Source organism: Mytilus trossulus, chromosome 5, assembly GCF_036588685.1.
Source record: "Mytilus trossulus isolate FHL-02 chromosome 5, PNRI_Mtr1.1.1.hap1, whole genome shotgun sequence".
NCBI classification, from domain to species: Eukaryota; Metazoa; Mollusca; class Bivalvia; order Mytilida; family Mytilidae; genus Mytilus; species Mytilus trossulus.
This window is the reverse complement of record NC_086377.1, coordinates 55,943,717-55,958,310: the sequence shown is the minus strand read 5'-3', so window position 1 is coordinate 55,958,310 and position 14,594 is coordinate 55,943,717. Positions and strand designations below refer to the sequence as shown.

Sequence of the window (14,594 nt, the reverse complement as noted above, 5' to 3'; positions counted from 1 at the left end):
TGAACGTATAATGTCAGATTACAGGAACATATAATGGCTGTGGTGCATGAACGTATAATGTCAGATTACAGGAACATATATATAATGGCTGTGGTGCGTGAACGTTTAATGTCAGATTACAGGAACATATAATGGCTGCGGTGCGTGAACGTATAATGTCAGATAACAGGAACATATAATGGCTGCGGTGCGTGAACTTATAATGTCAGATTACAGGAACGTATAATGGCTGCGGTGCATTGACGCATAATGTCAGATTACAGGAACGTATAATGGCTGCGGTGCATGAACGTATAATGTCAGATTACAGGAACATATAATGGCTGCGGTGTATGAACGTATAGTGTCAGATTACAGGAACATATAATGGCTGCGGTGTATGAACGTATAATGTCAGATTACAGGAACATATAATGGCTGTGGTGTATGAACGTATAATGTCAGATTACAGGAACATATAATGGCTGCGGTGTGTGAACGTATAATGTCAGATTACAGGAACGTATAATGGCTGCGGTGTGTGAACGTATAATGTCAGATTACAGGAACATATAATGGCTGCGGTGCGTGAACGCATAATGTCAGATTACAGGAACGTATAATGGCTGCGGTGCATGAACGTATAATGCCAGATTACAGGAACATATAATGGCTGCGGTGCATGAACGTATAATGTCAGATTACAGGAACATATAATGGCTGCGGTGCATGAACACATAATGTCAGATTACAGGAACGTATAATGGCTGCGGTGTGTGAATGTATAATGTCAGATTACAGGAACATATAATGGCTGCGGTGCATGAACGTATAATGTCAGATTACAGGAACGTATAATGGCTGCGGTGTGTGAATGTATAATGTCAGATTACAGGAACATATAATGGCTGCGGTGCATGAACGTATAATGTCAGATTACAGGAACATATAATGGCTGCGGTGCATGAACACATAATGTCAGATTACAGGAACATATAATGGCTGCGGTGCGTGAACGTATAATGTCAGATTACAGGAACATACAATGGCTGCGGTGCGTGAACGTATAATATCCAATGTCAGGAGCGTATAGTGTACGAGGTGCAGTAACGTTAAATTACTCAGTGGTGGATGTATTTGATCGCCTTTTTAGCATAAAATCGTTCTTTTTTTCATCATATAATCCATTTTATGAAATTATGCCCCCTTTTAAAAATCGTGTATCCGCCTCTGCTTGTGTCAGAGCTGGCGGAACGTAAATTGTCTAGTTCTTACTTCTTTAATAACTATTTTACATTTTACCTTAACTGAAATTAACAAGCTTTGGGGCCTTGCATCATTTGATTTTGCCATTTGATTGGGGACTTTCCGTTTTGAATTTTCCTCGGAGTTCAGTGTTTTTGTTATTTTACTTTTTGTATAGATTGCTATACTGTATGAAGTTTGTTCATTGTTTAACTTGGTCGTACGAAGACCTACATAGTTGCTTGAAATCGTCTTTATAATTGTGTCTTTGGTAAATTCGTGTTTTAAGAAAATTTAGAAGTTAATTAAGTGACATTATCTCAGCAGCGTTAACCCATTTTAATCTGAAATAAAAAAAATATTTAAAAAATGCTCAATTAAGAAATAATTCATGGAAGCCATAGATTATTGGAAATTTACACATGGCCTGGGCCGTGATGTTCGAATTTTATCCTGAGCGTTAGCGAGGGATAAAATCAACGAATATCACGGCCCAGGCCATGTGTAAATTTCCAATAATCTATGGCTTCCATGAGTTATTTCGATTCTAATAGGACAAATACGATCATTAAAAAAACTGAAGCGAGGGTGGGTAAATCTGTGTGTATGGCTGTTCTTTTTTACTCCCTGTTAGATAAAGCTCATCATTTTAATAGATCCGTAGCTTGCACGGATTATTTCGTGAACAACCGCTGAAAAAAAAATGTTTTATTCTCAAAACCATGTTGATTTATATGTTTTTTCCCGTGAGCTACCGTCAAATCCAAAGTTGACATTTCGTAACCAATGAGCCGCCATGTTGACTTGCTGAAATTAGTACATATGCGAATAATGTAATAGAATAGAAAATCAAACATAACCTACCTTGATAATCAATTTTAATACAATTGTAAACGACATGTCAATAGTTAACGTAACAGAAAACGTTCAACTCTATAGAGTTTTCATTTGTATGACGTCATGTTTTGAAATGACTTAAATGCGCCAAAAACATTAATAGACTTTCGCGGAATTTTATTTAAATTTTATTTTGTTGGTTTCTCCGAGCTCTTATGCATTACTTCTTTTTATTATGCATCCGAATAAGAATAAAAATGATTTTGTCTTTTCTGAATTGCAATTTTTAAAACAATTAAATCGACAAAGGGTTTGCAAATAGGTTTCAATACATGTGGATTTACGTGGGAAGTATATTGTAACAGCCATTATTATGTACACCACGGAGTCTGCGCTAAGTATAGATATATCGAGAATTTTATCACAGTGTTGTTTACAAAGCGAAAGAAGCACGTCATATTAGAATATTGATGAGAAACTACTTTCTGTTAACTTAAAGTTACTTTTGTCGTGCAAGCATAGTATTACGTTTGTTCATACTGAAACAATAAATAAATGTTTCTATATGTTTTTGCCTCAAATAATGGCGATGATTATCAACTTTAAAAAACGTCATTTATGGTCTCTACATGATAGCTTTATTTACACCGATTTCAAAAATATAGTGTTTCTATATATATTAGGGATATAGGTACTTCCGGTTTAGTGAAATCCACTTCCGGTCTCAAATGTTAGGTTTATGTATGCATATTTTAAAAATATATAGTTTCAATGAGATAAGTGCAGACATAGCTACTTCCTGTTTACTTAGGTCACTTCCAGTTGATATTTTTCAAGGTCACTTGTCAACCAACAGTTAGAAAAATACCCTATGGCTTTCTCATGTCCCAAGTTGGAGTAATAGTAAATTAATATTGAATTGAAAATTCCATGTCCAATTAAGGAATGACTGTAATATTTTTTTCTGTCTATTAAACATTAAAAATTTGGTGCACACTGAATAACGCGCGTAGCGGGTTATTTATCAGTGCACACCACATTTTTTATGTTATTTCAATAGACAGAAAAAATATTACAGTCATATCATATAATTTAATTCTAAATTCCATTTTAAACCGTAGAAAACCATAAAAAAAAACGTTGATAACGTCACAATCACATGACTAAATCATGTCTATGGGCTCATACCAAAATAACGTCAGCCAATCAGAAGATGCGTTACATCCAAAATTAAATTATATCATTTTAAAAGTGACAGAGGAGATCAAGGAGCAATGAATTATTTCAAATGCCTTTGACAAAATATGTCTCATATGGAGTTTTCATATCGCTTCAATTTCGTCACAATTGGACAAAAAATACTGAGTATGTCACGGAATAGAAGTTCCTTCATAACATCAGTTCCAAAAGGATCATATATTCTGGAATATTATTTCCACAGGAATAAATATTACAGTATATGTTCCTAACGGAATAAATGGTATAGAATATGTGTTCCAACAGGAATAGATATTATGATAATGTTTATAACAAAGTTTCCATTGAAACTTCTGTTAGGCGGAACAAATATACGTTGACAAGTATATAGCGAGCAATTTGGTAAAATACATTTGTTTTTAAGGTTATAGAGGAGATTTCTTAACATAAAAAACAGTGTTTTTGGGAGATAACTCTTACAAAAAAATCTCTTCGAACTAACATGGTCAGTCTCAAAATTGCAATAACTGTTCAATATCATATGCAAACAATTGTGACACCACATTACAATTCACGTAACAAATTTGGCGGAAGAAGAAAGAAAAATAATCAGAACAAATACAATTGGTCTTTCAGTAGAAAAGTGGAAAGACCTAAATATTGTTACACAGAGACATCAAATCACTTGCTAGTACGGCGAGGTATTTAACATAAATCACAAACATAATTTTCGCACGTTTCCACCCATTTTTCTTCTAGAGTTATTTCCCTTTCAACGTAGATTCTCTTTCAGATCGACTCGGGACGATTTTTCTTTCAATGTAAATAATTTTCTTCGCAAATTAGGTTTGTCAAATCCATTAAAAAATTGTTAGACCCATATGGTCCAATGCAGCATAAAAATTGTCTTCTCGCTCTAGAGAGCGTTTTTCAAGCGTGTTTCTCTGCACGCACTTAATACATACGTTACAAGCGCGTTGATAAACGCTACAGATACGCTACAGATACAGACACGATTAGGGCAAGTTGTGTACGCCTCAAGATCGTTCGACTTTTACTAACACTATACTTTGACGTATGCGGGGCGTGTTTGTAACATACGCCTGACGTATTTTCAGCGTTCCGTGAACGTATAAAGCGCACCCGTTGCGTCTCAAAAACGTATTCTGACATTCAACGAAACTTGCTACTATGACATTTATATAGTGGGATACGTCTATGTATTTTCAATACCATGGTCACTATTAAGAAGTAGTACAAACAATAAAATTGAAAATGGTACACAGTACACTTAGTATAAGAACAAACTATAAAAATCAGTTGAAAAAGGCTAGCTGACTATGTGGTATGGGCTTTGCTCATTGTTGAAGGCCGTACTGTGACCTTTTATGTAAAATACTTTAAATCATGTATACATTGGTGAATAGTTCTCTCATTTGTAATGCTAAATCTCCTTCTTTTTTTAAAATCATATGTGTATTTTCTAACACTTATCAATCACCAATCAATCATTTTAATATAATATATTATGTTCACTAAATAAGGTATATATCATAAAGAGCACCATTATGAAAAAAAGATAAAATATTAAAAATGTGCATTCCTGATACCTTGGACTCGTTCCGTCTCGTGATCAGTGTCAAACGAAATCGAGGTTTTTAGTGAAAATCAGCTGAATATGATAACAATTCTTATCAAAATAAGTTATTTATATAATAAGCGATAGTACTGATACACACTTGTTTGTTTCATAACTAGGACATACCCCGTCAGACAGGGACATGCATGGGATTATTATTATAGTGACCATTTCTTTACTGGCAAGAACCGTTCAACTCGGTGACGCAGACGATATCCAAGATGTCATTGAAACGCGTCGATTGGTCAGATACATTAATTCTTCACCAAAGGAATATGCGAAAATAGCAAAACTCGTTGAAAACGCGGCGAATATAAACGGAATGTTCCGTACGTTGCAAACCGAACCATGGGAGGAATTTAGGAATGAAAACATTCCCGCTGTAATGGCGGACAACGTGACAGAATTACCCGTAACAACCATTCCTACTACTAAGCCTACCACAAAGAAACCAAAACCGAAGAGATTTCCAATATCCGAACTATGTGCCAACCATTCGGAAGCATTGAAACAAGGACTTGCAAGACAGGACGTCTGGGCTGTAAGAAGTAAGAAACTGTCATTATATGATAAATAATATTATATTTTATTTTCTCTTTCTATAATAATAACTTTTTTTCTTGTTTTATAAGGGAGCAACCATTTAACTTCAAAAGGGGGTAGGGTAGGGCTTTATGTCAGAGTCCCAAAATATTTTTCGCACAAAACGAAAGTTTTTAGTTTTTGCATTTTCCAACGCTATTCTCAATTATTTTTCAATATTTTACACTTTATTAAAGTATGGATTCAGAATACTTTTGTTTGTCTCCTGCTTTACCAAAATTTAATACATCAAATTGGGGAACAAAATATTTTTATTGAAAAGAAAACAACATTACACACACAACCCTCCCCATCCCCGCTACCACCGCCTAATTGAGGTTAAATGACCTTTCCCTAATTTGGAACCATATAAGTACCAATTTTTATGTTCACTGAGTAGGTTTCTGCATATTTGTACTGTAAAATATTAGCTTCTAGTAAGTTAAATTATATTAGCGATTGAGTGCAAAATTGCTTCATATTGTGGCGATCATTTAGAAAATGAATTGTATGATAACCAATAATTGGAACCGTATATGTCTTTCAACAGTTTTATTTCTGTCAAAGAACAAATATATTAAGATCATACAAGCTAACACCTGACATGGTTTATGACTTGGAATGTTGTGCGATGAAACTTCCATTTTGGTTTAGGAAAATACAAGTGTGGACACATATTAGTGTGGATAGTGTATTTTTTGGAAGTTTAACACGAACTTAACACTTTACCATTTCCAGTTGTCGAGTAGGTCTAACTGTGTTTACTTTGATAAGATACGCTCAAGCATTTGAAAGTCAGGGATGTATTGATATGTAGAAACGTGATGCGCATTTTGATCAGAAGTGACTTTAAAGTAGCAAACATCATCTCAGAATTTGCTTTACTCGAGAAATTTGAAGTTTCTTTCAAGATCTTAATTTTCACAATTGTTGGTTGGTCTCTAGTCATGTTTAACTACCGAAGCTGACATGATCAAAACTGACCTGCGTTAGCTGGAAAAAGATGGAATGTAGACAGACGACCTTGCGATATAAAGGTCACAATTGTGACCTTCAAAGGCCAGTCAAATGTTTACCCCTAGAAATGACCAGGTGACCATAGGTAATTTGGCCTACCTTCTGACCCTACATTCCCTTTCAATCAATATTAAGTATTTCGCATCACAACATCACAGCAACAATTAAAGGAAACAGCTGTTTGAATAAAAAAACAACCACGTGTGTAGCTTTGAGAACGTCTTTAACAATTATTTATATAAAAAAGAATATAAAACCATCTTTATATATATACAAAATATTATAGACTATAGTTATAATTATAATAATATAATATCTAATAAATATTTACTTCAGAAATCAAAATGATAATCTGAATGAATGTAAACAATTGATAATAATTATTTACTTTAAATTTTGCACTAAACACCTAGCTTATTGTTGATTAATTAATGTGCATGTGCACTTTGACCATTCTGTTCATGAATTACTTATCTTTATAGATTATCCTGCATTATTATAATATGACGTACATAGTGTATGCTGGCCATGTGATATTCTTTTTACTAGTCCAAAAAAGCTTCGATTATATCCTTCCAATTAACGAATTCAACCGCTGTTAAAAAAAGAAATTATAGATGACAAAATTAAACACACTGTAGTATACAATTGGTTGATGTGCTGCGCAACTGTTACAACGTAGATTTAAGTTACATCGATTTGAGCCAAGCATTTAGCAATAAACTTATCCGTCCGTGCGTCCGTGGATCTTTCTATCACAAATCATTTTCAATCTCTAATTTCAAAACCCTTGTAGTTTGTGACAATGAAATTTGACATGAAAACTCAACACTACTAGCAATGCATGCTAGAAACCCTTACATTGAAGTTCAAGGTCAAACACTTTAATCAACATAGTCATCCCCATGCATATATTTAGAACAATCGTTTTTGCATAGAGAATAGAAAAAAAAGACTAAAAGATAAAGAGAATAATAAGATGATAAAAAGTAAAGAATAACTTAAAAGTTTAAAGAATACAGGAATGAAGTACCCCCTCCCAACCTAGACCCTGGTGTATATGTACAAAAAATGTTTCATGTCTAAACTTTTAAGACTCATTGAAGTTTGAGGTTGAGATGCACATCAAATAATTTCTGTCTTCCATTGGTAAATACTGTCCAATATAAATGAACTCATCATAGAAACCAGGACTAAATTTTATATATACGCCAGACGCGCGTGACGCTCGAATCCAAAAAAAATCATGTCAGCACAAAAGGTGCTGACTACTGGGCTTGTGATACCCTCGGGGAAATAAATCTCCACCAGCAGTGGCATCGACCCAGTGGTTGTAAATAAACTCAGCATAGATACCAGGACTAAATTTAATATATACGCCAGACGCGCGTTTCGTCTACAAAAGACTCATCAGTGACGCTCGAATCCAAAAAAAATAAAGCCAAATAAAGTACGAAATCATTTTACCCATCACAATGTATGAGTTATCCACATTATTCTTTTCTCACTAATATTTCTATTGCAAACTACCAATAATGTATCGGTTTTCTATCAAATTTTGTAGTGAAAACCTTTGGACCAACAGTTGCACCTTTCGAGAACTCTATATTTTGAAACACATTTTCAAGCTGGAAGTTTTGAGCACATGCAGGGGCGGATACGGGTGATTTTTGAAAATGTGTGTGTAGTGGTGGTTGTGTGAAATTCTTACCCAGGATTAAGGTGGAATCCAAACATATGTCCCAATTCAAAAGCATTGATCGTGATAAACCCCGATCAATCATCCTTGGCGAAAGAAAGTCTTATTTGGTAAACCGTCAGCAAATATTCTTGGCGGAGGAATAGTTTGGCTTAAAATGTTGACTTTTATACTTTTAGTGATAGATGCAGTAGGTAACCCGCCAGCAAACAACTTTGGTGGAGGAATAGTTTGGTTTAATAAATTTGATGAATTATATACTTTTAGTGATAGATGCAGCCGGCAAACCGCCAGCAAACATTCTTGGCGGAGGAATCGTCTGGTTCGGAGATTTTGATGAGTGTCTAGCTATACAGGATGTTGCCACCAATGTTAGCGGCATCAAGTACAGATTTGATGCACAATACTGCAAAGCACGTGTTCCACTGAAGGGGCCTCTCAATAATATAATACCCGTAAGTAACAAAATATAATACCCGTATAAGTAAAAATGCAAATGTTCCACTGAAAGGATATAATACAGATAAGTATCAATACTGCAAAGCACGTGCTCCACTACCGGGACTTCTCGGAAATATAATACTCGTAAGTATAAATTTCGTTGATGCATAAATCGAATACAGAATAACATACTACCGTGAAGCAATTTACATTAAGGCTCTCTGTAAGAAGAAACAGCATATGGGGTTCACTATAGTAAATGAAGTTTTAAAACTTTTTGGGTCCTCAATGCTCTTCAACTTTGTACTTGTTCGGCATTTTAACTGTTTTGATATGAGCGTCACTGATAAGTCTTATGTAGACGAAACGCGCGTCTGGCGTATTACATTATAATCCTGGTACCTTTGATAACTATTTTAGCCTTGCATGACCATTTTGGTCTTAACATCGTCTGAAAAGTCGGAACAATACAGTCAGTGCAGTAGCTTTTAAAAAAATCAGAATGAAGCTGATGTGTACAGGTATATAACAACTATTGAACAGATCAACTGCAAGCAACTGTTACTATTGGTGTGTGTGTGCCTGGCAGGTGTTCGAACCTTTTACATATTCTTTCAGGGCAATCCGACTGTTGCTATTGGTGTGTGTGCCTGGCAGGTGTTCTAACCTTTTACATATTCTTTCAGGGCAATCCGACTGTTGCTATTGGTGTGTGTGCCTGGCAGGTGTTCTAACCTTTTACATATTCTTTCAGGGCAATCCGACTGTTACTATTGGTGTGTGTGTGCCTGGCAGGCGTTCTAACCTTTTACATATTCTTTCTGTTACTATTGGTGTGTGTGTCTGGCAGGTGTTCTAACCTTTTACATATTCTTTCAGGGCAATCCGACTGTTACTATTGGTGTGTGCGTGCCTGACAGTTGTTCTAAGCAGGACGTACAAAATCTGCTTCGTAAATGTAAGACTCTATAATCACCAATAAATTAACATCTTATCAACTTTGAATAAACATTCTTTTAAATAAGGGCACCACAAAATATTTTTTTTACACATGCATGTCTTAAGTCATACACGAAAACTTACTTCGGTGACCTATAGTTGTTAATGTCTGTGTCTTTTTGGTCTTTTGTGGATAGTTGTCTGATTGGCAATCATACCACATCTTCTTTTTTATATTCGCCTTCTTATTTTGATTGTTTGGAAACACTTATTATCTCATATACATTGTATTTGTTATTATTAAAAAAGAGTTAAATATATCAAAACGGAGAATCCGAACTCATTATTCGACCAGCGAGCGACAACTCCCCTTTCTAAAAACAAACGACGACATATCTTCTACTAATCAGACATTTATTGGTCAGCTAGCAGTTTATATTTCACCTCAATATTTTGGGTGTTCTCAAAGACGCTAGTTAACAACTTTTACTAAAAAAAAACATAATAAAAATATTAAAAATACCAAACTCCGAGGAAAATTGGAAATGGAAAGTTTCTTATCAAGTGGCAAATCAAAAGCTCAAACACATCAACGAATGGAAATACAACTGCCATATTCCTTTCTTTTGTACTGAACCTAATATAGTTTTCGAGGATACTAGATTTTGTGGTTTTGACCTTATACAGTGAAACCTGACTAAACCGAATCCTGTATAAACCGAAAACCTGTATAAACCAAATATGTTCGTAAGCACTGTCATATCAAATTATGTGCGTTGTGAACCTGATGAAACCGAACATCGGCCAAAACCGAACAAAATCCTAAATCCTGATGAGTTTCGGTGTAAACAGGTTTCACTGTAGTATTCTGCTGGAACTTTGTATTTCATATTACACACAAATTCGTATTGTATCAATACCTGATAAATAGGTTTACATCAGTATGACAAGAAATTATTCCAAAGCATTGGCGATTGAAAACTTCATTTCTGACGGTTAGTTGAAAAATAACCATAAGTATTACTATATGAAAACGAAGCTGTACAAATATATCGTCTTATTCAGTTTTATATGAGAATGTATCAACCGAATTGACAGCCAGTATACAGACCTGCGTAGAAACAGATATACCATACGATACAAGAGCTGAAATAGTACTGTAAGTTTTAATCTAAAATTATATTAGAATATGACTCAGCATGACAGAAACTTTAAAATAATGTTCCTTAGTAACGATGAATGTCAAAGAAATAAAAATACAGATCCATGTCAGAAAACATCATCGAGTTTAAACCAAAAGGCTCCAACAGAACAAAAAGTAAAATCTCAAAAATACTGAACTCCGCGGAAATTCAAAACGGAAAGTCCTTAATCAAATGGCAAAATCAAAAATTAAAACACATCTAACGCATGAACAACAACTGTTCAACAAACTTTTCAAAGCTTATGTCATCTTTATTAACGGGAGAGTGTAGCTTTCAGCTCAAATTAGACAAAGTCATAAATGGTATATATTATATGGTTCATTTGAATTGTGACATTTAATTTCAATGCATTGACTTTACCTCGGAGCAGTATGTGTTGTTTCCCCCCTAAAAGCGGTCTACTTTATTGTTTTTATGCCCCACCAACGATAGTAGAGGGGCATTATGTTTTCTGCTCTGTGCGTCCGTTCGTTCGTCCGGTCGTTCGTCCGGTCGTTTGTCCGTCCGTCCGTCCGTCTGTTCGTTCGTCCGTCTGTTACACTTCAGGTTAAAGTTTTTGGTCAAGGTAGTTGTTGATGAAGTTGAAGTCCAATCAACTTGAAACTTAGTATACATGTGCCCTATGATATGATCTTTCTAATTTTAATGCCAAATTAGAGTTTTGACCCCAATTTTACGGTTCACTGAACATAGAAAAAGATAGTGCAAATTTCAGGTTAAAGTTTTTGGTCAAGGTAGTTTTTGATAAAGTAGAAGTCCAATCAACTAGAAACTTAGTATACATGTTCTCTTTGATAATATCATTCTTATGTTAATGCCAAATTAGAGAATTTATTCCAATTTCACGGTCCAGTAAACATAGAAAATGATAGTGCGAGTGGGGCATCCGTGTACTGTGGACACATTCTTGTTGTATTGTAATGTAACAACTGATATTAATTGTATAAATAATTAAAATCACGAAAAAGAGCTTTCAAACAAGACTTTGACAAAATCCATATACTTATTTACGCAAACTAGTATTCGCAGAAAAAAAACCCTCATATTACACAAGAACCCAAAAAGATAAAACTTCCAATTAAAATAAAGAGGGACCAAGACTGATTATTTGTTGACCTTAAAGAGGTTCCTTTCTATATTTTAGGAACGACCAAAGTATTTCGAATTTTAATTAAGATTCATTTGAAGTTTGTACATTGATCTTTTGATAATTGAGACAAATGTTTTACAGGGTAGTTATTGGACTATTTATCGCCGCCATGCTATTCGGCACCGGATATGACCTCATTGTTATACAATGGCCAAAATGGCGACGGATAGAAGAAATCACCTCAAGTGAGGAGATCGCAATCGAAGCAAGTGAAAAACAGCAATTGATTGAAAACACAAAATCACGGATCAAAGAATATCAGCCCGGTATTACAAAATAAATTATAAGGTTCTTTACTATATTATAAGTCATGTGTTAACTGTGAAAAAGGACGAAGTTACGGGGCGCCGAATGGTACTCTTGTGGTTTTGTACTCGAAATTCAATTTTGTTCGGACAAAAGTGACATTTGTTCAACAAAAATGAGTTCAGTTTAACAAAATTTGTAGCATTCTACAAATTAAAAATTTTGTCATACAAAATTATCTTTCAGTGGACGACAGTCACTTTTGTCATGACAAAATTCATTTTTGTTACACATACTTGACTTTAGTTACCTAATTTGAAAATTGTGCGACAAAAGTCAATTTTGTATGCAAATTAGTTTAGTTTGGATTCTGTGAACTAGTTTGCATACCAAAAAGTAAAATCACAAAAATACTGAACTCAGAGGAAAATCAATTTGGAAAGTCCATAATCAAATTGACTTTTGTTACACAAAATTGACTTTCGTTACACAAAAATTCGTTTTTTGTCTCACAAAAGTCAATTATGTCTCACAAAAGTCAATTTTGTCTCACAAAATTGAATCTTGTCTCACACAATTGACTTTTGTGTTTTAATTTCCATATCAGGTAACGAAAGTCAATTTTGTATGCAAATAAGTTTATATTTGCATACCTTTTTGACATAATTGACTTTTGTCATGGACAAAAATGACTTTTGTCATGACAAAATGAATTTTGTCTACAAAAATGAATTTTGTCATCACAAAATTAAAGTTCTCATAAACCAAGTCTGTATCACATAGTTTTGTAAGACAAAAATGATTTTGTTATGACAGAATTGAATTTTGTACAAAACTACAAGAGTCCCATTCGGCGCCCCGTAGAAGTCCGTATAAAGATTTTTATTTTCATTTTGTTGTTGTCATTATATGGTAATCAGATATACCAATTTGCGAGAACTCTTATACATTAGAACATGGCAGAATAGGAACAGGTAAATGCGCAAATGCAAAAGTTAAAAAAGTTATTTAATTTAATTTGATAGAATAGGGATTTTTTATTGATTGTTTGCTTCATGTCATATTTTACTGTTATTGAGAACTTCGTCCTTATATTTATATTTCTCTAATTCTATGGAAATTTATCCCTTTTCGAACCCATTGTATAAAAAAATTTAAACAACCTGTGGTTGCTGGTGATCTCAGAAGATCATTGGATGATTTTGAGGGTCATGACCTTTTTGGCTGACTGGATGAACCAAAATGATAACAGGTGTTAATGAAATTGACAACTTCGTGCAATGTAAAAGGCACTCGAAGGGGATTTTCGGTAAACAAAAAAAGAAAATGTCTTTTTAATCATTAGAGAAACAGATTCTTACATAGTTACTCGTGGATTATCGGATTTATCCAATCTCGATAGTTAAATTATAAATTTTAAAGTACTCGCCGAGGCGGCTCGAACTTTAAAATTGATAATTTAACTATCTCGATTGGATAAATCCGATAATCCACTGGTATCAATGTAAGAATCTATATTTATTTAAATGTATACATGTAGACATCATCATTTTTATACAATTGTTATGGGTTCGTATTGCGGGAGATAAATACACGGCAAAGTTCGTTCACCCTACCGATGCACTCGGTCTCGCTCCTTTAAGAGTTCATTTTACGGTAGATTGTGTTTTAGATTGATTTATGATATTAGATCATTGGTGAAATAAATAAATGGCTTTTTTTTTCTGTAGTTGAATTAATAAGTATATCACTATTTGGGATGTACGAACTTTTCATTCTTTAAACATATCGTTGGTAAATTTTTGAAGTCAAAATATTATATCAAAAATTATTTCTTTTTAAGAAAAATATCTTCGACATTTTCTTAATACAACATACTAAGCATATGTTTATGTATTCCAGGGAAGCTGCTGTTATCCTTCTCAGTGTAGGATTAGGGTTAGGGTTAGGGTTAGGGGTATTCCAGGGAAGCTGTTGTTATCCTTCTCAATGTACTCTACTGGTTCTAAAAATCACTTCTTTTTACAGGTATTCCAGGGAAGCTGTTGTTATCCTTCTCAGTGTACTCTACTGGTTCTAAAAATCACTTCTTTTTACAGGTATTCCAGGGAAGCTGTTGTTATTCGTCTCAGTGTACTCTACTGGTTCTAAAAATCACTCCTTTTTACAGGTATTCCAGGGAAGCTGCTGTTATCCTTCTCAGTGTACTCTACTGGTTCTAAAAATCACTTCTTTTTACAGGTATTCCAGGGAAGCTGTTGTTATCCTTCTCAGTGTACTCTACTGGTTTTAAAAATCACTCCTTTTTACAGGTATTCCAGGGAAATTTGTTATTCGTCGCAGTGTCCTCTACTGGTTCTAAAAATCACTCCTTTTTACAGGTATTCCAGGGAAGCTGTTGTTATCCTTCTCAATGTA

The 14,594-nt window shown here is 34.3% G+C and overlaps 1 protein-coding gene across 1 annotated transcript; it reads left to right on the top strand.

Moving 5' to 3' along the window:
• The first annotated feature begins 4,959 nt into the window (after positions 1-4,959).
• On the top strand, positions 4,960-12,210 carry LOC134718099 (O-acyltransferase like protein-like). Its single transcript, XM_063580592.1, has 5 exons — positions 4,960-5,445; positions 8,463-8,650; positions 9,516-9,594; positions 10,641-10,734; positions 12,012-12,210. The coding sequence occupies exons 1-5, from the start codon at positions 5,040-5,042 to the stop codon at positions 12,208-12,210; spliced, it is 966 nt and encodes a 321-aa protein (XP_063436662.1). The 5' UTR covers positions 4,960-5,039.
• The last annotated feature ends 2,384 nt before the right edge of the window (positions 12,211-14,594 follow it).